The sequence below is a fragment of the Pseudopodoces humilis genome, chromosome 7 (assembly GCF_049639895.1).
Source record: "Pseudopodoces humilis isolate 2021_Gansu_Grassland_sample_001 chromosome 7, ASM4963989v1, whole genome shotgun sequence".
NCBI classification, from domain to species: domain Eukaryota; kingdom Metazoa; phylum Chordata; class Aves; order Passeriformes; family Paridae; genus Pseudopodoces; species Pseudopodoces humilis.
Genome location: NC_142206.1, coordinates 25,571,102 through 25,595,301, shown reverse-complemented (window position 1 = coordinate 25,595,301; position 24,200 = coordinate 25,571,102). Strand labels below are relative to the sequence as shown.

Genomic DNA, 24,200 nt, shown 5'->3' with positions numbered 1-24,200 from the left:
TGGCCAGACAGCTAGTTCACAGCACTTTGATTCTTGGAGAATCAAAGTAGCTAAATAGAACAGTTTCACTACCTGTAAAATAGTACCACCTGCTTTGACCCTTTTCTTAGGAGGGAAGCTCCACTCTAAGGTTGAAAACCTCTCTCCCTGAATTCAGATTCCAGCTTTAGCAGCTCCACTGAAAACTCAACTCAAGAACAATACAGGAAAAACACTAGTTTTAAACAGGAAGTTCAATAGACCATATGAACGTGGGATTAAACTGGCAGTCACCTTTTCTATAGTCAGACTATTTTGTAAACAATTGGAATTCGAAACATATTCATTAAAAAAAATAAAATAAAATAAAAAAAATACATTCTCTGGCCCTAACAGGTCTCCATCATCGACAGACAGTCCTACTTTATGAAGTCAGCAGGCTAAATATACTGTATGATAAATACACTTTCACTACTGAGATACAACCAGACAAATAACCCATAGCAATCTCACTGATAACATGATAAACTCACCTCATCATCACTGTCTGATGTCTCAGAGTCTGAAGATGCCGTAGGTTTGCTCACAGGTGGTTCCTTTTCTTCAGAGTCACTGCGTTTCCGTTTGGCCAATGACAGAAGCTCCTGGTGTAAAAACACACAAATTTATTTCAAAGTGTTGTAATTAGTTTCAACAATCCAGGTCAGTGCACATGCAGGTTCTCTGCAAGATCTGAGCACATCCCAGTAACATTATTATTTCCACCTACTAAGGAACAAGTCTACTTATGTTTCATAGATATACATGCACACACACAATTTTAATACAACTGGATGCTACAAAAGGATTTTGATGATAACAAGTGATACACACTATTAGTACCATTATTTTCTTGGTATAAACAATGTTAGACAAACTACTTTCAGAGTCATGTCCAGATTTGTCTTATTTGGGGTAATAAACCATCCTAACTACACTGTGTAGCACTAGCCCTAAAAAGCCAGATAGGAGCTTCCTCTCCTGAACAACAGAAATGTTTGCAATTATACACTTTAAAGGGGAAATGCTTTAGGCATCACCTTTTCACCATGGTTGGTAATATTTAGTCAGCCTGTTCAATTCATTTTCACTGTTGGTGAATGTACTTAAAGCTTTGGACAGACACAGAGCAGGTATCAACCTCAAAGTCTGTGAAACTTAGAAGAGCTGTTCTGTTCAAAAGGAAGCACTTTCACAGGCAACACGCACCCACACAAAGAACTACATGGCTCTCAAACACTCTCATCATCTGCTGTTCAGGTGACACAAGCAGTAGAACAAAACAAATATTTTTGAAGCTGTGTTACTGTCTCTGCAGTCTGGGACACAGAATCTATTCTCAGAAACATTGCTCTGGGGCTGATGAATCTTAGCTGTGTGTAGAAATACAGCCACACCAACTTCTGAAGTCTTGGGAAGATGATGTTGCATTGGTTTCCATTAGTTTCACAAGTGGAAGATTATCTCAACAAATTGATTACAATTTAGTACCTCAAATAAGGATATAAACAGTGCAGAAACTGACTGCCTACTTACCAACAAAGAAACTTTTTATTAGTAATGGCATTTTGCCAACCATTCTATAAAGAAACCCCACAACATCAACATAGCACATTTGTACAATTAACAGATCTCCACTGGAAGCTCCAGAAGAAACTTCAGTAGTGCTTTTCTTTGGGAAGCTCCTGAAGAGGAGCACCACCTTTAAAGCCAAGAAATGTTCCTTTTTTCTTTCCTTCTACACTTGTTTCCAAGATACTATATTTAAAAGGTTGATAGCCCTTTGGTTCAACAAGCCTAGACTGCCACAGGAAGCTGACACATTTAATCTACAGGGGTTAACTGAGTATCTAATATTTAGGTCAGTATTCTCTCATCTCAAAAACATTGCTTCCCTGCTAGCTGATCTTCATCTTTGCACAAACATCTCCTGGCTGTTACAGTTGCTACAAACAGCTCAGTGGAGGGGGAAGCACCTACTACTCAGGTACAGCTGCAGATGCCTGCTGCCAGTGAGGGATGGAACAGATGCAGAACCACGTGGTGATTCCTACCACCATCACTCCGATTGTCTGACTGATGCTAGAGCTAGTCCAACTCCTATTTTCAAGTTTTAAAACTATCAAACTGATACACTAGCAGTGAGATACTGGGAGCCCTAAAGACTCTAAAGGTATGCAAGATCAACTACAACAGCTCCATTGTATTTGTTTTAATAGAGTATCTGATTTTATTTTTCTGAAGCCCCAATCTGCAAAAGTATTTTTGAGCGTTTGGGAAGGCTTTTTTATTGCAACATAGCAACAGCTTCTATATTAAAAACTCTTAAGGTCCAACACATAAATTACATCAGGCATGTTGGCTCCAGCATATTTGATCCGCCAAACTTCTCCCTAGAGCAAGAGCTCTACCAATACCAAGCTTCACCTATAACGTCTTTATTTACCAATTTTTGATTGGAATCACACCATCAATTCCTGCTACACCAAAAGGTAAGTCTTTGAAAGCAGCCCGCTCCAAAGAGGAGACACTCCCTTTGCAACCCTGGCACGGTTGAATTCACACCAGACATCGCACTTACAACCCCGGGAGATGCTCTGATGACAAATAAATAAATACTACCCCTTCTTACATCCACAGGCTGGTTTCCCATCAACAGAGCTCCCCCAGCGCAGTCACTAAGATTGAGGGGGTCGCATTAAACACGCATTAATACTCCGGGAGCCCGCCTGCCCCGACGGGAGGCAGGGACTGCCACTGCTCTCTCAGCGTGCCAAAGTAACATGGAAAAGTTGCCCAGCCCTATGGGCCTCTTTCCCCCACTACTCGAGGTGAGAAGACCGCTGGCAGCCGGGCCTCGCTAACCCTTTCTCAGGGACAGACCGCCCCGGAGCATCGCCCCGGAGCATCCACCGCCCCTCCGTCCCGCCGGCGCCGAGCACCGGGCCCGTTGCAGAGCCCCCGCCAACGCGGGCCTCCTGCCAGGGGCGGGCCGGGGACCCGCCGGAGGGGCGCGGGCTCTCCCCACGGCGGCCGCGGGGCCCCATCGGGCTGAGGAGGACGAGAGCGGCGCGGGACCACCGGGCGGGAGCGAGGGAGGGATGGCGGCGCCGAGCCTCGCGAGGGCCGGCGATCCCAGGCCCCGCGTTCGGGCCGGGCCTGCCCGCGCACCTGGTCCAGGTTCTCCTCGCTGCCGCTGTCCTCGGTGTCGGAGTCGATAAGGACACGGCCTTTCCGCTTCTTCACCATGGCGGAGCCGGCGGTGCCCCCTCCCCGCCCCGGCGGCGGCGGCGGCGGCGGCGCTCGCACGGCCCGGCCCGGCCTGACCCGCGCCGCCCGCCCGCCCGCCCGACACAAAGGGCACCGCGCATGCGCGGCGCGCGGGGCGGGGCGAGGGCGGGGCCGCCGCCGCCGCCGCTGTCGCCTCGCGGAGCCGCGCGCTGTCCCCGCGGCCGCTCCTGAGGCGCCCGGAGATCCGCTCGGGTCAGGGATCGCGCCTCGGCCGCCGCCCTGGGCTGGACGTCGGTGGCCGCTGTGGCCGGCGGCGGAAACGGAGCGGCGCGGCGCTCGTTCCTTGGCCGGCCCGGGCGCGGCGGACCCGGCGGCGGCGGGAAGGTGAGGCGGTGTGGGCGCCGGGGTCTGTCGGTCACGGAGCAGGAGCGGCGAGGCGGCCGCCCTGCGGGGAGGGGCCGCGGCCGCCGAACCCCCCTCCTGGCCTCGCTTCTGCCTGTCGCGTTCATTCGTGCGGGCGGGAGCCAGGCCTGGGGCTCAGGCCGCGGCGCAAGCGGGGCCGTGGCGGAAGCCGGGGCGCCTCAGCTGCCGGGCCGTGCATCGGGCAGGCACAACACCGGCGGCTGCTAAAGCCTTGCCGAGGGACAAAGACCGGGATAAAGCAGAATGTATTCAAAACCTCCGTTCTCTTCTTGTACTCTTGTACTTGTGAAGGACTTGTGAGGAGACAGGGTTTCTTGGTCGCGAACTTGCCCTCCGGTCTTGTGAAGTGCCCGATAGAGCAAGATGTGAATTCCTGCCGTGTAGCTTTAGGCATAATTAGAGTGTGAAAATAGCAGTAGTAAATTTTACAGTGAGTAAAGGAAGGTGAGTGACATATAGAGGATATGAGTGGAGTGCCTGGCTCTATTCTTAAAACCTCAGAGAAGCTGAATGCATGTGACATAATTTTTGGTTTCGTTCTGTGGCATGAAAAGAAAACCCAAAAAACTCCCTGCCTAATTTTACAAGAAAGAGAAAATAGCCTTTGTGCGGACCATTGAGCAGAGTTTTCCGGAAGCCTTACTGAAGAAAAAACAACCTATTGAATTGCAGTCTTTCATGTTAAACTTTTTTTTGTCTTTGCAAATGTCTCTGTAATCCTGAAACAGGTATATTGAGGATGACTTGGAAGAACAATGTGGTATGGCTGCTGCAGGACTTCATATTTGAAAAGTCTCGTCATCTGTGTTAGATGAGATTGTAATTTTTGTCTCTGTGGCAGCAGCACCTGCCTGTTGTGAATTTGTGATTTTTCACACAGGGAATAAAACTTCAGTTATATAGGTGTCATCTTTTAGAAACCTGCATGGGTTGTTTTTGCTGGTGTTATTCATAACACCTAAACTTATTTACAGTAGAAGGGAAGAAGAGAAATGTTTTTTTTCTTTTTTATTTTCATTTTTATTTGAAGTAGTTTACTTGGGTTTTCTTACTTGCATGTGGATTTCACACCATGGGAAGAGGGGAAAGCGTGGGATGGAAGTCAATAAGTAAATTCGAGCTCTGAGGAAGTGTCATTCCTGATGGTTTTTTTCGTTCTGTTTTCCAATGACTTGCATTCCTAGCTAGTATCAATTATAAAAGTTAAATGGTTTCACAAGCATCCCATATGTAATTTTTTTATAACCTTTTCTCTTTTTCATTAAAGGTGAATATCAACTACAGTAAGATAGCTCTGAATACTAGTTTTGTTGTTAAATTAACTTTCAACCCATTAATTGCCTTACTGGATGTGAATTCTTCAAGTTACCAGAATGGCTCTGGCTGTGATGCTGCTGAATGGTGCTTCCTTCCATGGTGGATGCTGCAGGCACAAGGTTTTCCTCTCCTTACTTGGACCTCTCCTCAGCAATTCAAAATTGTACAGCAGCTACAGGAGGCCAGGGGCAGAGCCTCAGAAAAAACTGTCTTGGCAGAATGCTGATTTCAGCTTTAAGAAGGGTATTGATCACCTAAAGACTCAGCTAAGCTTGCTGAGGAAGGAAACCCAAGATTATTTACAAGGACCTGGAGGCCATCCATTAAGTCACCACTTGTTGGAACAAACAAGGGTGTTGTGGCAGTTTAGGAGCCAAGAAGATTTAAATAAATGGGTTATTTCCTCTGATGTGGAGATTGGAGGGAAAAGTGAAGTTTATATCAAATTGGGTAGGAATAACCAGGCTGCTTTTCTGTATGGAACCCTCAACACAGAAGTACCTCGTGATGGGGAGACAAAATACAGTGGATATTGCAGTATGAGATCCAGACCGGCAGTGGTAAGTACAGCTCCGTGTTTGCACAGCTTCTCCTACTGAATCTGAGGGTCTTTGTGGAAACCCCGTGACAGCAAGTGGTCTGCTCTTTACTGCTGATCACTTTCAGGAGTACTACATTTTCTCTCAGAGAGGTAATTGCTGCTGTGCCCACTTTGACCTGAAAGGAACTTAAACAACTTCTGGGATTTTGTTTTCCTTTCTTAGAAAAGGAATACATATCTGATCATTTACATACGTATAATAGACAGACCTGTTTGCAGCATCCTTACAAATGAAGGATCTGGAATGAATCTTTATATCCAAAATTGATATGATTAAAGTAGACATCTTTCTAAATTTGAAGCTAATTGAATGTGTCACAAGTAAGAATTTTCTGGGCTTTAACTTGGTTTATTCATCAGACTTGGTTAGGGTGAATGAATTCATTTTCTCACAGGAACAGAAAACAATGCTTTGAAATGTACTTTTTAAAGGTCTGCCTCCTACTGTACATCAGAAAAAGCAAGACACAAATCTTTGATAGCACAGAATTGAGCAAAATAGAACCAGAAATGGGTGTGCTTACTACAGGTACTGCTTGTTTCATCCCTTATTTCTAAGTACCTTTAAAAGCAAAGGAACATTTTCTTGTACTGGATAAAATCCTTAAACATTTAATGTGTTCTGTTGTTTGTATCTTGGCACAAGTACTCAGGTAAAATAATTTCTGGGCCAGAATATTGGGGAGCAGAGAATATCATTAAGCAAAATCAATGGGTAAATGAGAGAGATATGAATACTGATTAAATGGTGACATTGGATCAGATGAGTGGAACAGCAGGTGGAGTCTTTTCTGAGTTAACTCTCAGGACTGCTACTGACTTGTGCAAATGTGACTCAAACTTTCACCTCCTAATTCTGAACTAGGGGACTGTATCAGTCCATCTTTATTTAAGTAGAAAAGCTCAAAACTGTTAAAAGCACAACATCAAGTAGGCCTTATATTTATATATTCATAATCTACTTATTCTGTTACCTAGAAGATGAGTTGGTAGAGCAATAGCTGAGAGGTAACCATAGTAGTGCTGTAAAATAAAGGGGAAACATCTGAATTTTTGGTGCTAATTTTGACTTCTCGGCAATTCCGGCCAAGAATAACCCTGCCCCTCATTGCAAGTGACCTCAGTGTACCTTTCTGAAGACTCTTGGATATGCCAGCATGCAAATGACAACATCAGGATTTTTCAGATCTTTGGAAAAAATGCAATAAAGAATTAGACATGCTTGCAATCTTATTATTTTACACAGCTAATGAAAAGAAAATATTGGAAAATGTTAAATGCTCCCAGTGTTCATTAGTCTTCAATTGGGAAGTTATCAAAGGGGATAAATTATTTCACTGCTTCAATTTCCTGTCATCACTTCTGAATTATCTAGAACTGACCACAGAATATTAAATTTAGTGAACTACATAAGTGTTGATCTACCACTGTATCATTTGTGTACTTGTCTGGTAGGGATTTCAGTCCTAGGAAAGAGGTCTGATTTCTGATAGTTACAAGATTGTGGCTTATCATGAAAGTGTGGGTCCTCAGAGTAGCAATATTGCAATTTGTGGTCTCTAATATAGTTCTTCAAGAAATTCAGTGAGCTCAGCAGCTGAGATGATGAAGGAAACTCAGTGAGCTCAGCAGCCAGGGTGGTGGCAGAGTAGCTGTGTTCACTGTGTTACAGTAAATACTACCTGACGTAGTAACAAGTGCAGTGTGTTCACTGTGTTATGGTAACAAGGGCATAATACTGATACAGTAACAAGGGCAATGCTCAAAGCAACAATGCTCTGTTCCTCAAAACGGAAGTGTACCTCTATTAAGAAGGAATAATTCTATTTATCAATAATTTGTAGGGATCTTTTAACAGGAAGAAGTATTATGACTGGTCAAATTTCAACAGTCTGTATTTACGTATCCGTGGTGATGGCAGACCTTGGATGGTAAACATTTATACAGACCCTTACTTCTCTCATCAAAAGGATGACCTCTACAGCTACTTCATGTTCACCCGAGGAGGCCCGTACTGGGAGGAAATAAAGGTGAGCTAATGAATTTTTCAAACTAATGAGACTGTCTTGAGGTCCTGACCAAAACATGGGAAGGGGAATTCTTTCAACCTTCACAGTTTGTTTCTATTGCTGTCTAGTCAACATTTTCATTATACAATAGACATGTGCCTTTGGGAGTTCCCAAAAGTGCGCTATGGGAGGGCACACTGTGTCAATTGTGTTAAAGAGTTGATCCACCATATGTTCCTCTGAATGCCTACTCTTGGTTCTTACTGGAGTAATAGGATAGGTACAGCAACTGAAACTTAGCAGGTGTTGCCTGGAATATTCTCTGCAATAACCATTTTATCTGTAGTACAAATGGGTGTAGGCTGATGTAGGATTTGTTCCATGCAACAAGATTTGCTTAACTCACAGTCTCCCTGTATGGATGCTGAATGTGAGAAAGCAGGCAGAGAGCACACTGTCTGTGTGAAACTACAGAGTTCTCACTCTGGCCTGAGAAATCATAAGAAGGAGTCCAAGCAGTCCTTGGAGAAGGAAAACAACCTTTGCAGGTGTTGTTTGGATCCTTGTTGTTTACTCGCAAGAAACAGTCAAGGGGTGTTGTTCCCAATTGTCCAATAATAGTGATGTGTTGGTTTAATGACCAATGAGAGTTTTACCTTTTGGACCTTCTTGGACCTGTCTGTAAAAGAAGATCAGGAATAATAAAACTTGCTCTCCTGTGCAACCCAGAAGAGACTCTCATGTTGTACTGCTTCACCCTTCCTAATGTAGTGCAACACTCTGGAGTCAGACAGACTCAAGAGTTGGGGATTTGTCATTTGTCACCCTTGACTCTGTGACACAAAATAATATTTTTAAGATGTGCAAGTTGCAGCTCTTTTCTGGTGCAACTTTGGGACCTTTTGTAATTGTCTGATGACAACAACAGGGAGGTTTGCACATCCTTATGCACTGGTGTTGAGTGCTCCATGATACCATTGTCCAATCACGTGGGAACAGCCTGCTGTTTCACGGATGAGGAGCCAGGAGCTTTAAAGTTGGAGTGTCGTTGCTGGCTTGAATGTTTTCATCTCGCCCACACCAGCCACCAGCCAGCCCTCCTTTCTTGCTCCCACTACTTTCAAAGAAATTTTCACATTATCCTGAAATGCTTTGCTAGAGGTACTGGTGTCTGAGTATGAAGTTTGCACTGTGAAATCCACAGCCTGGGTACAGATGAGCTGTCAGTATGTATCCATGCTGGACTTTGCAGGAATTTCTGGGTTATGTTTTCATGTTATTGGAAGGAGATATTCTCAATGTAAACAGCCACCTTCTGTGCTGCAGCCTTCCATTGTGCCCTGACAGGGTAATGCTCCTGTGGGATGGCTATGGCTGCCACGGGACAGGGTGGACCTGGAACTGGCTGTGAATGGCCAGCTGAAAGGGTTAATGTGGCCCATTTCTTTGTGTCAGTTTTATGTACCCAACCAATGCTAATACCAAATATAGCAGAGTGTTACTTTACTAACATGTTATTTTCTTTTCCCTAAGTTTCTATTTTATATACTAGTGACACTAAAGTCTGATGTTGTTTTGTTTTATGTCAGATTCCATTCTCCAAATTCTTTTTCTCCAGTCGCGGAAGAGTCCAGGATAACCAGCATCCTGTCTGGTTAGACAAGGCAAGTTTTCTGTAGGCTTTATTTGAAAAGGCAGTATAAGAAGCACGTAACTGCTCTGTAAGAAAATCAGAATTTACTGATATAGATAACTTACAAATTCTGTAATGTTTGTGAATTTGAAATTCAAGGGCCTCTTCATGTTATAAGGTACTTATTCTCATGTATGGTAAATGAAAACATAAAGTTGTATATGGGGTATTTAAAAATATTTACTAGGAGTTAAAGGGACAAATCAGTTACTTGATCTAAGCATCCTCCACTGAAGTTTTGCTGATGGTTATTTTATGTGTAGCATTTGACAGGAAAAACTATGCACTTGCAGTGTAATTTTACAAACATATTTTAAAGAAACTCAAAAATCAAGAGAAGCAGCGCGAAGGTAGTTTAAGAAATCTTAATAAAATGTCTTGGTCACACACAGAATAATTGGAGTTGGAAGGGACCCACAAGGACCATCAAGTCCAACTCTTAAATGAATGGCCCTCGTGGTACTAACGTATGTTTTTTTAGGAACCTGGAAAGGCAGAAAATAATGGTTAAATAGGAATAAAAAAGGCAGGAAACAGTCAATTTATCTAGGGCTTGCAAAGGACTAGATTCTTCAGAGACAAGAGTTTAGGTGACTCCCGTAGGTTATCTCTAACAATGTGATTTGGAGGAAAGGAGTTTTAAAAACTCTCTGGGCTCTGAAAACCAAGGGTCTACTTATAGAGCTTGCTGCTGAGGAAGGAATAGCATTGAAAGCATTACAATGATCCAGAGGAGTGCCAGTGCATTTACCCAGCTTTGTTCTGTTATTTATTTAGCATATATTTGCAATATATGTTTAGACTCAGTCCACATTTATTCATCTGACACATCCTGGGCATTATTTTTCCAAACTTACAGCAGTCCTTAAAATCATTGGCACTGCTCAGACCTGCACTTTCAGCCGGGCTTTGGGCAGTTCATGAGGTGGTCTGCACTTGTGACTCGACTGAGCTGTTAACAGTGGAGGTGTTTTGTAACATGTGAGAGCTGAGGCAGCATTCAGACAAGCCACAGGCTAATAGAAAGCATGCTATGCATTCTTATATTAAGAACATTATTCTAATTGAAATTCCAGTGGCTAAGAACCTTTTCTTACTATTAAACTCAGTAATTAAGTTTCATGCCAGCTTAAAATTAAGTTCTAAAATGTCTGGTTTGGTTTTCACAAAGTAGATGGTGCATCACTTTATCTAGAATGATCCTGTCCATCCTTAATTCTTTTATGAATAAGAAAAACAAAGATGTATTTAATAAGATGTGAGTTTATGAAAATGTATTTAGAAACCCAAGTGTGGTGAAAGAGGCTGTACACAATTAATGAAGGATAAAAGTAACTGTTGCTTTAGGCTCAGGCCATTTTAAATCAAAGGTTTATTAACACAGTGGTAGAAAGGCAAATGTGGAATCATTTCCCACTGAGCACTGTATTGAAAAATGGAGTAGTGAAGTGTTCAAGCCTTAAAAAATGCTACTGCATTTTGAACAAATACCAGTTTAAAGAAGATGTCTGTGAATGGTAAAATGTGTAAAATACGGAAGTGGGAGATCTAACCGAGTTTGATTGTAATGTTATAAGTACTGTTCTACCCTCTGTGTCTTTAAATTAGGTTAGAACCCTTGGATTCACCATTGGCGATAAAGTAGATGGTCCATTCCAGCTGGAGATTGATTTTATTGGTCTGCTAAATGACAGAGCTCATAGAGAAGAGTTTGCCTATGAAACATATGACAAGAACACTCCAGTCTAAGTTGGGCTGGTCTCATTTGGAAAATTCTTCAGATATTTAATTTTTATAAAATACTTCTTAATGTGTGGCTTTTAACAACTTGAAGAGCCTATGTAAGCATAAAAGAGATAAGTGCATGAAGTGTGACACCAGTGGCATCATTAAACTTCCAAATACAGAATCCTGGAGAGACTGTACAGAGATGAATTGCAATGGAGCCTGAGAGCAGTTGTGATGTTCTTGCATAGTAACTCTTCCCTGGCTATGTTTTAGTTTTTTGTTAATAAAAGCATTTCATGAGTTCTTTTTTTGTCCAACACTTTCATTTTCTACATTACATAATTTGTTGACAGTTGCAAAACACTTGCATCTGCTAGTTTGAAACTGGAAAAGGTATGAGAATTAATACTCTGAGGACTGGTGTGACTCAGCTACTCCAGCTTACAAAGAGCAGCAGCAGGAGTGCAAAAGGCAGAAGTGTTTCAACCTTTAGCTTTGGCTCCTCTCGAAAGCTAAAAAAAGAAAAAGCTGCCACTGCCAAAATGGAAACAAGAGCGCTATGCAGCAGGCTTGACTTTTTTCCTTTAGAGCTGTTGAAGATAATCCTACAATGTTACAGAGCCAAGGTTGTTGGAAAGAAGTAATGCTCCAAAGGAGGGGTGGGAGGAAAGCCCCGGCTCTGTCTGCTCCCTAAGGAGGCACAGCTTGGCCAAGCACCTTTACAGGGCAGAACAGATCCCAGGTTTGCTGTGTGCAGTTAGCCTAACTCAGCTGTGCTGGAAGAATTCACAGCCTCAACTGATGTCACAGAACCTTAATACCTCCCCTTTTCAGAGTAGTCCAGTTTTTAGTAATTCAAGATAACCACTCAGCACTTGCTTTGTATAGTGTATGTTTCAGCTGTCACAAATTTAAGTACTTAAAGCACTGACCTCCTCCACAGTGACCTTGTTTAAATATACTTTAGAAATATTAAGTGTTCCTGTATTTTACATGGAAAGACAACAATGAAGCAAGCTGAAACAGAATCTTGGACTTTCATTTTCCTTTTGCACAGAATTCAACAGCTTAATTGTAGAAGGATATGAAGGTTATTGTTTCTAAAGCTACCAGAGCAAACATCTTTCACAGAGTGGGAGGCAGGTGAGTTGGTAAGGAAAACTTGGCACAGGGAAACATAGCAGTAAATACAAGTGTGAACAAAGAGAGTGCTACAGTGAGGAAGCAGGTACAGGTACTATACTAAATGATAAAGCCAGTGAGAAACAGAACATATACGAAAATATTTATTTTCCCCATTACATTTATTTTAAAAATTGCTTTTTCTTGACACTGCAACATCTATTTGATGGGATACTAAATTCAGTGAAACATTTACTTGCTCAACAGCTGAAAACAACTGCTAAATTACCTTTCTAGTTCTATCCCTATCCAATCCAGACAACTTTTCTAATGTATTTTTTTAATGTAAGAATAACAACTGCTTTTAAAACCAAGGTATTGAATGTGCCTCAACACTTATAACCTCTTTTAAGCATCTTAGAGATGAAAAGCAAGAGAGTTTTATTAACCACAGAAAGGAACAAAAAACTGCTCAAAGCATTCAGATGGCAATTTGTAAACTCAGTTGTGACTTTTTAAAAAAAGTTAGTTTACAATTATGTTATGCATTAGTTTTCCAGAGAGCTTCCATATTTTTTCTTCTCTTATGAAACAGAATTTCAAAGGATGCAATTAGAAATGCTGAATAATTGCTGTAACTTAGAGAATTTAAGGATTGTTCTAGAGAACATGGCAAACAGGTACTTCCAACTCTGGTCATTTTGAATACTAACATTTTGAAGCTTGCTATCCAAAGCCTGCATTCTAGCATGCAACAAGTGCATTCCGATGCACAAGTCTATCCTAAGTTGCAAGGAGGCTTCTTGAGCATCTTTTTTCCACTCATATTTTCTTCTTTAACATCTTTAAGTGAAGTAAATCAGTTAAATGAAAACATGAAGCAACAAGAGAGTTCTAAGCCCTTGAAAGTTTAGAATTCTCATCTCAGTGGAGAAATTAATCACAGAAACATTATGCTCAGTGCACATTACAAGGTCTCATTAATTGCTGTTCTCTAGATTCCACTAGCTAAAAGCAACCTGAACCATACACAGATAGCACAAGCCTTTACATGAGAAGAACAGTATTTACAGTGATGTCTTAGATACTCCTTATTCATCCTAAGACACAGATACGCCTCTACGTTTTCCAAGAGTATGAGCCTTTTTCTTTTTTCTGTCTTGCTCAAGTGTCTCACGCCTTTCTTCCCTGGAGGGGAAAAAAAAGAGACCATGTTTACTAAAGGTAGAGACACAAGCAACCAAAGGAATCTGAAGCTGACCACAACACAAGATTAATCAGTGCCCTGCCTTTGCCATGGGCAGAGATAATAGTACCGTTATGGACTGAACCCAAACATTCAGGCAAATACTTCTGCTCAGAGATGCAGGTCTAATACTTCAGGTAACAGCATGTCAACATTGACAGCTTCTTCCAAGATAAAGGTAAATCTCAAAGTTCTGGAACTGATACTGTTCATGGAAAAAAGTCCAACAAATTCAGAACAGCCTTTTGTTGGCCTTCCTGAAATTGAACAGTCATTGGAAGGAACAATGACTTTAATACAAAACTGTTGTTTCCCAAACTACATTTAAGTCCTAAGAAGAAGAATGAATCATATTTTAAGTAACACTATCTAGAAAGTGTTAGAAACACTCCAAAGAGTGGTGTACTTACCTTGTCTGGAGATGTGGCTGTTTGTAATTTTTCTTATGTGAACAGATATTGCTGCCACCAGATCTACTGAGAACAGCATTTTCTTTAGGTTCTCCCCACGGTTTTAGTCGTCCTATAATTTAGGGGCAAAAAGAGAGACTAGTTTAATAGTTTAGTAATTGTGTGCTTAACTTCTTTTTATGAATTTATCCTAGCTAGCCTGTTTCTTGCTGGATGTCTTGAAGATGAAGTGCCTCTTTAAGCTGCATTATCAGTTTCACCAGCCCATTCCCTACAAGTAGTTCTTCTGTAAGTAGTAACAGGTGACTGTACTTAGAAGTAACGCTCACCATGCCAAGTTCAGCTTCTCACATGACATTAAAAAAACCCACCTGGTTGTGTATGGAATATTTCATATTTCCTGTACGTACAGCTATTCAGTGGAATACAAGTATATTTATTCTTCTATTTATGGGCTTTTGGTCATAAAATCTTCAGTGGGAAGGCTCTTAAAGCATATATTAAGAAGAAATTTAACATCAGACTGTGTAGGAACCCAGAGAGAAAGGAAAAGGGACAGAAAAGGAGACTGTAAACTTTGCTCTCGCTGTTTGTATCAATGCACCCCTGCAGGAGCAGCTGAGTGTAAGGGGTGTGACCAACACAGACTGCACAGGGTCACAAAGGTGACGGTACCTTTGTGTGGCTGATACCGAAGCGGCCGAGAAAGACTTGCTTTGAGATCAAATGTCTTCTTTCCACTTGAGGGTTCCACAGATTGAGCTCCAAACTTGAAGGGGGTAAGAACTACAAAAGGCATCAAGATAACAGACTAGCAAGAGCATCAATATACACAGAAAGTAGGAAAGTACCTGTGAAGACTACACTACAATTATCAAGACCAAAGAGCCATTAAGGGCCCCTGCTGCTACCTATAAAGACAGAATTGCACAAACACAGTTTACTTGAAATAGGGAGGGCAAGAGTTGTGGAGTGCTGGCCCTTCAGCTATGATTCTACTGTGGAAGAACACAAGCTCCATTTGTTTTTCTAGTCCTTCAAGGCAAATTATATGTTCCTTCTATGCCTATTTGGAACCAAGTGATTTTTCATGTTAAACAAAGAGGCAATTCTTTTGGAACAGGCCAGCTTTAGATCAGCATGGGACTTTGCTTGCCCCTTAAAAACATCAGTATTATTATACAGTAAAAACCAGGAAGCTCTGGGTTCTTGACCTATGCCAATATCCCTGTGATGCTATGGGTGTCAATGGCTGGATAGTAGAACTGTGCTGCTGCAGAGATTCTTAGTAATCAGAAGACTGATTTTTCTTAATTTTTGTTCCTGAGTTGATCAGAGTGCTGAGGCTGACAACAGGTTGTCCTAAAGCACAGCTAGAAGCCTGATGCATGCCAACCCCATGAGGAGAATGAGATCTCTGAGAAGGTGTCAGGAATTCCTCTCTGTGCAGATGGGGTATCCCTGTATCTGCTATATGAATCTTTTGCTATGTAGTCCCTAAAAGTCTGGAAGATTTTCTTTTCTCTTTTCTGTAGGTAGCTAGGCACCATATATTTAAGTCATGGCACCTAAACATTTTAGTCAAATCACTGGAAAACAGAGGAAACAAAGAAACTACTGAAGTTTCTGAAGAACCAGTCATAAATTAGAGAATTAAATTAAAACCTGGGTCTACATGACATTCAGTTGTTAAAAGCTTGTATGGTAATTCAGTAAGACAAAAGTCTTGATCTGAAAGAGCCAAATATTCACCATCCACTTTACCCTTTGATGCAGTCAGATCATTATTTCCCTTGCTGTTCTTCTGAGTTTTTAGTTTGCAGCTCCTCTGAGTGTCAGGTGTGCAGATCTCCTCCATGTATGGAGACATTCGAGAAGGAGTCTTGGTAAGAGAGCGTTTGTGCTCATTATCTTTTGTGGCTTCTGAGAACCTGAAAGGTTTTAGAAATATGAAGACAAATTTAGTCACCTACAAGGAATGTAAGCAGTGTGCTGGAATATAGAAGGTTCTGCATTCTATTTTTATTACAGGTAGAAAGATTTACTGTGTGAAAGATGTTCACAGCTCATACAAAAACTGTACTAAAATACCTTGCTGGTATAACACCAAGTTTCCAGCCAGTGTTAATAGCAGTAAGTAATATTAGAAACTCCAAATAACTGACTTCCTTGTTATTTTGAAAAGCAAATATATTTGGGTGCAATAAGCTAGTAGATTTATTCACTGACAGATATAATTTACTTTAGATCTGGATTCTGCAGTAAAGCATTGCATATTTCATTAGTTTTAAAATTCAAATTAAGAAGAACTGGAAGACAACTAGCAGAATGCTAGGCCTCAAAGACCTACAAGAGGAAAAAGCTGAAAATTTCAAAACACACAAATTACCTGCATAGCAAGACACACACATTCTGTATGTATATGTCTATACAGACACTTTTAGTGAATACCTATGATCACTTATATATGTGTACATGCATAAAATTCAAAATCTTGAAAGAAGGTACTGAGAATAAGCTATAAGCTTGCAAGAATTACAAAGACACAGAGTAAATGTTGAAGAAAGCTCTTTTTTTGGACAAGCAAATTTATGATGAAGTACAGCTTGCAAGGTCCACCACAGTGCAACTTTGGATGAATTGAATTTCAAAAGCAAATTCTGAAAGTAATGTTTTGGTTCACATATTGCTAGGAATCAGTTAGGGCTGCAGTGAAGACATCAAGTGGACACTAGAGGCAGTGTATTTTTTACATTGGTTATCGGTTGAAATCAAAGAGGATGTTTAATGTAAAAACAAAGCCACTAAGTTTTTAAACTTGATTTTGACCTTTGAACAGCAGAAGACTTGCATTCCAAAGTCACATAATTATAGATTATCAGACACCAATATGAAAAGTTGCATTATCTGACTTGAAAACAACAATCCCACAAAATCCTGTTTTGTCAGGGACAAAAACAAGGCCCAGCAGCATGATCTTAGCATGCAAAAGTTGAAAAGTGAAGGTCATCAGACAAAGTAACACAACAAAGGCCAGCAAACAACTGTGTATTGTTAGCAAAGGGAGAATGTCTAATCAGAACTTCAGTAATTGTGGAAAGTTTAGGAAACTGATTAAAGTCAAAATTAGTATAGTAGTCAGAAATCGACAAAGAAATAGTAGAAATAAAGGTTCTCACTAGAAATCCAGGCAAAAGGACATTTATCAATAGGATATCATAAGGACTGTCCTTTCAATTCTTTCTTTTAAAACATTTCTTGATCAATACTCCAGGAAAATTATTAAGAAGTGTATAAAACGTACTGATAACAGAAGTTCATGAAGTATTAACACTAATAGAGAATTGGATTGCTGTGGAGGAATGATGACATACAGATGGTGTTCTAAAAGGAAATTAGATGAGGTATAATAGCACTGAGTATGAGTTCATTCATTTAGCAATTCCTCATGACTTCTGGTGTCAGCTTCGTTCCCATCTGCTAGGAACGATCTGCCCATGGTAGTCAATCACAAGAGCACCCCTGCTGTGACACCGAAGGGGAGGGGAAGTAGAGGACAAAATGAAGAAAGTAGCGAAAAACCATTGCAAGACTCACCTGGAATACTGAGGAAAGCTCTGATTTTAAAAATTTACAGATAAATTAATTCAGATAAACTATTAGGTTGCCTGGTAAAATAGAAAACCTAACACAGTAAAAGAAGAAAAATAACTTGCTTGATTTTGCATCATTTGACTTTAGCAAAATGAAAGCCAGGATTTGAGATTCTTCTAACAGACATAAAAATGAAGAATGAAGACACTAATAGCAGAGTGAGGCTTAAACCACTCACAAAGCCAGGCTGAAAGTTAGTAATCAGAATTAGTCTTGCACAGTTCATGTTTGGAAGAGAAATAATGTAGTAAAATCACAGTCAGTATTGATTATTTCATGTGCATCTTGTCAAATGGCTTGCTGGTAGCTTTGGTTTGTTCTTTTTACCTGACATTCATTTTGGATGTTGAAAGTACAGAAGGATGGAATGAAGATTTCTGGGATAAAATACTCCGATTAGCAGCATTCAGAGAATTGCGTGGTGAGCGCCGGAAGTTACTAGGAGTGCAGGTGTTGGAGAATTTGCCTCTCTCTGGATTTGGGCTGAATAAAAATCTTTTGCCACTGGCTTGTTTCTAGGGAAAAGCAAATTCTGAGTTACCAGACTGCTGAACATTAGTCTACAAAGCAGCCAAGAAGGGAAAATACACAGTGAATCAGAAGCATATGGCCTATTCAGTTTTCTCCCCTTTTTTTCCCCCTCTTTAGAAGTATATTTTAAATGTAAGTATTTTTATTATTTTTAAATTGACCTGACAACATATACCTTGGAATGTGGAGTGTCTTTTTCTGATGATCTCAAGGGATTTGATTTTCTGGTTAGCACCTGCCAATAGTAGTTTGTCTGAAGTGTACATTGCTACAATATGTCATTAAAAAAAAAAAACAAATGTAATGTTCAGGAGTTTCATTCATTGTTACTGTTTGATATGGCAGTGCTAGAGTAACTGACCTGAACAATTCCATGGCCATTGACATATTCATTCATTGATACATTACTGTCACTTTTTTGAGCTCTACTGCACTTTGTGAGAGGCCCTGTTAGCAGCTTTCACCCATGTGAGGGTGAAATACAAGAACTGAGAACAACACATATTGCATGTATTTTTAAGGAGAATCATATGCAGCCATGGGATGATAGTTCAGGCACAAAAGAGAAACTTAATATTTAATTCCTGCTGTTTGAAAAATAACCTAGCCTGTTGGTTAAATTTTGAAGCAATTCAAACAGTTGTAAACAAAAGTTCCAGAAGATCTTTCACAAAAGTAATTGTGACAATTATTTTTACTCAAAATCAACAAGTTAGTTGTTGGTTTCTACAGCTGTACACTGTTAACATGTAAAATCTTGTATATATATATGTATATATATATATATGTATATATATAACTAGTTATGTAGAACTACAGTTAAATTTAATTTGTTGTAAGATTCCACTGCATGTTCACATGACCAGCTACTTACTGATTTAAAGAGACCTTGGTAGGACTTTTACAGAAAGGCCCTGGAAATAAATGTGCCAGCAATGGATATCTTCCTGTGTTATCTCTTACCTTGACTGTGCTACAATTCTCATTCAGTTTTTTTTTCCTCTCAATGTAGTCAGCAATAGATTCCATTTTCTTGAACTGAGCCTCATGCAACTTCTTAAAGTCTAAGTTCCAAAAATAAGAAGATTCACAGATCACATATATGGTTATAAGGATGTTTAGTACTTAATAGGAGGATTTTGTGACACCTATTGTTATGGCTTTGAAGAAGTCAATCTAATTCAAGGCTGTAGACACATCTGACCAAACAGGACCAAAAGAATTTATTTATTCATTATTTTATTTGGAAGGGGCCTTTAAAGATCATCTAACCCAACCCCCAAAATCTGTAGTTAAAGAAAACAATAAATACTTCTACATTTGAGACAGTTTAATGCATTTTAAGAAGTGATGAACATGAGCTAATGTACAGTAGCACAGCACAACCATAGTATTTATAAAGTGAAAACTAAACAAGTAGGAGTAATAGCATGTAAGTATTCCTGGACTTTGAAAATCATTAATGCAAGTATTGTATTGAAAAATCACCAAAATGTTCAATAAACCAGCTTTTTAACATACATACCAGTCATTTACTACTATGAATTTACAAGCTGGAATATGTACCTTGAAATGTAACATTTGGGAATTTATTTTTTTGTTTGCTTGCTTTTAAAGAGAGGGTATTCTTTTATTTGAGCAGGAATAGAAATCTGAGTTGCAAGAAATTAAGCTAAGCCTCCCTTTACACAGAGAAAGCACATCTCTTTCTAAAGATGGTAGGTTATCTTACTTGGTGTGGTAGCTGTCATTCCTGTTCTTGCAGACCTAGATGCATGGCCTACACGTACAGGGATCTTCCCTCCTGCAGGATGAGCATTACCTGCTACAGTAAGATTAGACAAAATCATCAGGACTCCTGGAAGATGATTTAAAGTAATCATAGTGTTTTTAAATATTGTTCCAATGTTTGTTTCAAAACACACTTTACCTCCTCAAAGTGGGTTTAGGTTTTGAGAAATAAAATCAGCTGGAATAACAGCTCAAGGGCATTCCAAAAGGCACTGAACCTTTTGGAAGTGTAAAACTCAAATACACTCACATCTCTGAGAACTCCTCCACTAAAAACAAGAGTTCTGAAGTCAAAGCCAGCAAAAGCCAGTCCTACACTGCAGGATTTGTGGATTTTTGTGTTAAAATATGTTAAACGAGTAACACAAACTCAAACCAGACCAATTTTCTTCTGGTATCCCCAAAACAAGGAAGTTATCAACAGACATGCCACAAAAATCTTTGAAGACACAATAAAATTATACTTTGGTTATTCTAAGTAGCATAAATTTAAGTTACTTTTATCCAATTTTCTGCTTACACTGTTCTCCCTTACCTTTAGTAGAAGTCCTTTCTGCTTGTTTTTTCTGTTCAGTACCCATCTCTGTATTCTCAATATCTCTCTCTTCAGTTATTTGGTTTTTGTTTTGTAATACCTTCTGTCTCTTTTTGTGCTCACCCTGAGGCACTCCATTTTCTTTCATTTCAGAATGCACCTGCAATTGAAATACACTTTGTTTTACCAGTTTGTTCCAACTGGATATAAAGAAAGGCTGTTGTTCTGAGAACAGTGAGTCAATGGAACAGATTGCCCAGAGAGGTGCACAGCCTTCATCCTCAAGGGTTTTCAATATCAGATTGGATAAAGCCTAAAGCACTGTGCTCTAACCTCATAGCTGAGTCTGCTTTGATTGGGAGATTGACCAAGAAATTTTCTGAAGTCCAAGCTGTGAATATAAATACTTACCCTGTTTACTTCACAAACTTTGATATATTAGAAAGCTTTTACCTGCATAGCTCTCCCATTTTAGTATAAAATTGCCTTTATTGATAAAAGTTTATTATTTGCAAGTAAGAATAAGTTCACTGGGGATATTACTTTTTACTGTTGTATTTTTGTGTACTGTACAATTGTCTAGCACTAAAAGACTAATACTCCTCATTTTCTCATTTCCCCTCTCTGCATCAGTAAAAGTCTTTTAGTCAGTTCTTAGCTTACATACTCTTTGTAACTCAAGAAAAAAATAAATTCTACCTCTATCTCACCTTGAAACTTTCTCTCCCTCAGGCACATAAAGGAATGAAGAACCCTCACAATAAAAAAAAATAAATTATGAGGTTTAGGCAATTGTGCAACTTCTGATAAATTTTTCTGTATCAAAAAAGTGAGAACAACCTTGTTTTACATAAATTCTCAAACTAGCCTAAGATTCAGAATACTACAATGAACTGGTGAAAGCAGTCTTACACTCAGATAAAGTGTTTGGAATTTAATATTTCTTAGAGGAATTTATTTTCTTGAAGCAATGACTAGCAAGTAGTGTCTGTTTATTGTGGGACAGGCCATAAATAGACAAAAGTCAGTAGTACAAAATACAAAAGACCAGTACCAGAATGCTTGCATATGAATTTTGATATGTGTCTATTCACACACAAACATAAATTTATACCATCTATAAATGGTGATTGAAAATAAATCAAGTGTGCTTAAATTATGGTCAGAGGAAGGGAGGACAGTCAGCACACAAAAGCACGCAATGAAAAAAAAATAAATCACCTGTTTCTCATCAGAAAGCACTGGGTTTTCTCCAATGGCATTACTCTCCTCATGGGAGTTCCTCTTTTTCCTGGTTATTTTCTTATTTTTACCACCTCTTTTTGTAATAAAACACACTGAATCAGACATAATTTCCTCCTGATTGCTCAGTTCATCCGATTTAATGGAAGCAGATGCACTCTTTACAGGACCCTGTAGCAGAAAAATACTATAACTGGAAGATACCTGACGCAAATATAAATTAAATACTCCAGGGAAAGTTTCAATTTTGTTACTGAAAAAGGCATTTTACACAGAGGATAAACAGTACCATGCCATGTAGTAGCACAGTAATCAAGAAACTGGCACTATCTGCATTCCCCCAAGCATTGAAGATCATTGTTTGGAGACATTAAATACAATTACTATAATTGTTTTATCATATTTCATTTTAATAAGATTATAAATGCCTAATATTTTATATTTGAAATCTAACTTGCATGATGTCATGACACTCCCACATTTGTATATTTGTGGAAAACTCTTCACCAATAAAAACAGGCCTCCTTTTTTGCTCATGAAAATTTTAAAAAAGCTGACAAGGTTTACACAAGTTCCTCAAACCCTTAAAGAAGATTTTTAAGGGATGCACTTAAAGGGAGATATATTTTAGACAAAGTAGATAAATTACTTTTAATCAAAAACTTCAAAAACATTGCCACACTCAACAAAATAATTCAGCTTACAGAAAATTTTTAAAAAAGTTAAGAAAACAATACACTAAGAGGCAAATAAAGGAAGTAGCACAACTGTATTGCTTTTGTTATAGTGGAAGTCAATTGTAGTAGGTGCAAAGCACTTACCAATTACTATCTAGTCACCTACATTTACACATACAAAATGAATAAAATATTTTTCCATTTGGTACTGAGTAGTATCTAGAGCCAAAAAAGTAAGAATTAAGATTTGTTCAGTGGAAATTTAATGTTATTGTTCACAGAGAATAGTTTTGTACTCATGCTGAAAAACACATTGTTGATTTTGGCAACTGAAAGGAAATCAGCTCTCAGACATAGAGGTGCTTCAAAACTAACGTTAGCACATCTATTTCTATCAGTACATAAGTACTTTAAACTAAGGGCACTAAGAAGAAAAAGGTAATTCTATGACAGTTCCCATCGTGGTCAAAAACACCCTTCAGCACATGCCCTGCTCTATGGGTTATGAGTTAAGATTTACATTTCTTAAAAGCAACAGCTGATTTATTATCAGTTACCATATTTTCACTTTCTTCTTTTGTCCCTTCAAAGTGTTGCCTCAATGATTCCAACAATTTGTCTGCCTGAAGAGAAATCAAAAAACACATGAACACAACAGTCCATTAAGTCTCTGAAGAACTGCAAAAGCCCAACACGCGTCCTATAAATTGATCCAACAAACAAGCAGAACATTTCCTGAATCCAACAGAATAAGGCATACCTAGGACACCATTTGAATCAGTCAATTAAAGAAAGTGCCTAAGGCCATTGATAAATGTGGAGCATATTCACCACAGAGGCAAAAAGATAAATTTCCTTGTCTAGGTTTCTCCTGATCTATTTTCCTGGAGGTCAGTTGTTCAAAGAATGAGACAAACTGTTTTAAGCCCCGCAGTGCAGCTGAACTTGAATTAAAATTGTATCAAATTTCTGCAATTGCTTCTGTCTTTCCCATACTACACGCAAAGCACTGTTTTCATCCCTCGCATACACTCAGCAGTAATAGTAATAAAATAACAATGAAAACGCGCCATTGATAATTCAGCCTATGAAAGACTCTTAGACACCTAAGTGGAAAGGTCAGCATAAAAACAATATATACCCCAGAACTAATATTGCCAGAACAACCGTGAGTCCTGTGAGGGCAGAGAGCTGCCTTGTCCACCCAAGCCGTGGATCTTTCTTTTAAGGTTCTATGACTTCTGTCCTTGCTGGCAGCGCCTGCCAGGAGGGGCCAGGCCGTGTCTCGCATGCCCCTGCAGCTCCCGGCAGGACCCTACGGCGTCCTTAACCTCTTCGCCCTTAACCATGGCCCTCTCCTCCCTTAAGGTGCTCTGTCGTCACCGTTCCTCCCAACCCGAGCCGTAAAAAATCCCAAACAAACAAAAAGCCAAGCCAATCAAACAGCCACAGCTGGGGTTTCACTGGGGGCAAACAGCGCGGGGACACCGGCCTGGGGGAACAGCAGGGCCGGCAGAGGAACGGGCCGCCTCCCCTTCTCGATGTCCGGGGAACACCGGAGCCCCGCTCTCCCCCTCCCTGAGCACTTGCCCGCACCGCGGACGGCAGTACAGCCCCCGGGGCACCCCAGCCCCAAGCGAGGCCCAGGAGGGAGCGCCCCAGGAGGATGGAGACGCCCTCCCTCGGCTCACGGCCGGCACGGGGACACCCCAGAACCCGGAGCTTCGTAGGCAGCGCTCCCTCGCAGCCGCCCCCACCTCACCCGAAGGTTGGCTCTCAGCCCAGCGGCCTTGGCGATGCGCTGGAGCTCGGCGTATTTCAACGCCTCCAGGGGCTGCAGCGAAGCGAGCGCCATGACAGCAGCTCCGACGGGCCCTGTCCGCCGCGCGCTAACCGACACCGCTCGCGCCGCCCCCGCCGTTCGAACTGGCCCGCCGCGCCAGCCCATTGGCTGAGCATAGGAAGGGGCGTG

General features: G+C 40.4%; 3 protein-coding genes across 4 annotated transcripts in view; 1 reads left to right on the top strand and 2 right to left on the bottom strand.

The window, feature by feature from the left end:
- Nucleotides 1–3,339, bottom strand: part of RTF1 (RTF1 homolog, Paf1/RNA polymerase II complex component) — a 29,363-nt gene extending 26,024 nt beyond the window's left edge. Inside the window, exons 1-2 of the mRNA XM_005522483.3 lie at nucleotides 3,190–3,339; nucleotides 513–623 (exon numbers count right to left, since the gene is read on the bottom strand). Coding sequence (XP_005522540.1) covers nucleotides 513–623; nucleotides 3,190–3,267 — 189 coding nt within the window. The 5' untranslated portion in view covers nucleotides 3,268–3,339. The remainder of the gene's footprint in view (nucleotides 1–512; nucleotides 624–3,189) is intronic.
- Nucleotides 3,340–3,438: 99 nt separating this feature from the next.
- On the top strand, nucleotides 3,439–11,324 carry NDUFAF1 (NADH:ubiquinone oxidoreductase complex assembly factor 1). The gene is made up of 5 exons (XM_005522482.3): nucleotides 3,439–3,633; nucleotides 4,940–5,549; nucleotides 7,435–7,620; nucleotides 9,189–9,263; nucleotides 10,901–11,324. Exons 2-5 carry the CDS (start codon nucleotides 5,046–5,048, stop codon nucleotides 11,039–11,041), a joined length of 906 nt encoding a protein of 301 aa, XP_005522539.1. The 5' UTR covers nucleotides 3,439–3,633; nucleotides 4,940–5,045; the 3' UTR covers nucleotides 11,042–11,324.
- A 969-nt stretch (nucleotides 11,325–12,293) lies between these two features.
- Nucleotides 12,294–24,198, bottom strand: NUSAP1 (nucleolar and spindle associated protein 1). Of its 2 annotated transcripts, none has more exons than XM_088057947.1 (11): nucleotides 23,991–24,198; nucleotides 22,786–22,851; nucleotides 21,531–21,722; nucleotides 20,310–20,469; nucleotides 19,716–19,808; nucleotides 18,947–19,047; nucleotides 17,780–17,967; nucleotides 15,551–15,729; nucleotides 14,474–14,584; nucleotides 13,799–13,910; nucleotides 12,294–13,330 (listed from the first exon to the last, which is right to left on the bottom strand). In XM_088057947.1, exons 1-11 carry the CDS (start codon nucleotides 24,174–24,176, stop codon nucleotides 13,243–13,245), a joined length of 1,476 nt encoding a protein of 491 aa, XP_087914073.1. In that variant the 5' UTR covers nucleotides 24,177–24,198; the 3' UTR covers nucleotides 12,294–13,242. The 2 variants fall into 2 exon arrangements, with proteins under 2 accessions (XP_087914073.1, XP_014107364.2); XM_014251889.2 differs by having other exon boundaries at nucleotides 15,563–15,729; nucleotides 23,991–24,195.
- Between the last annotated feature and the right edge of the window lie 2 nt (nucleotides 24,199–24,200).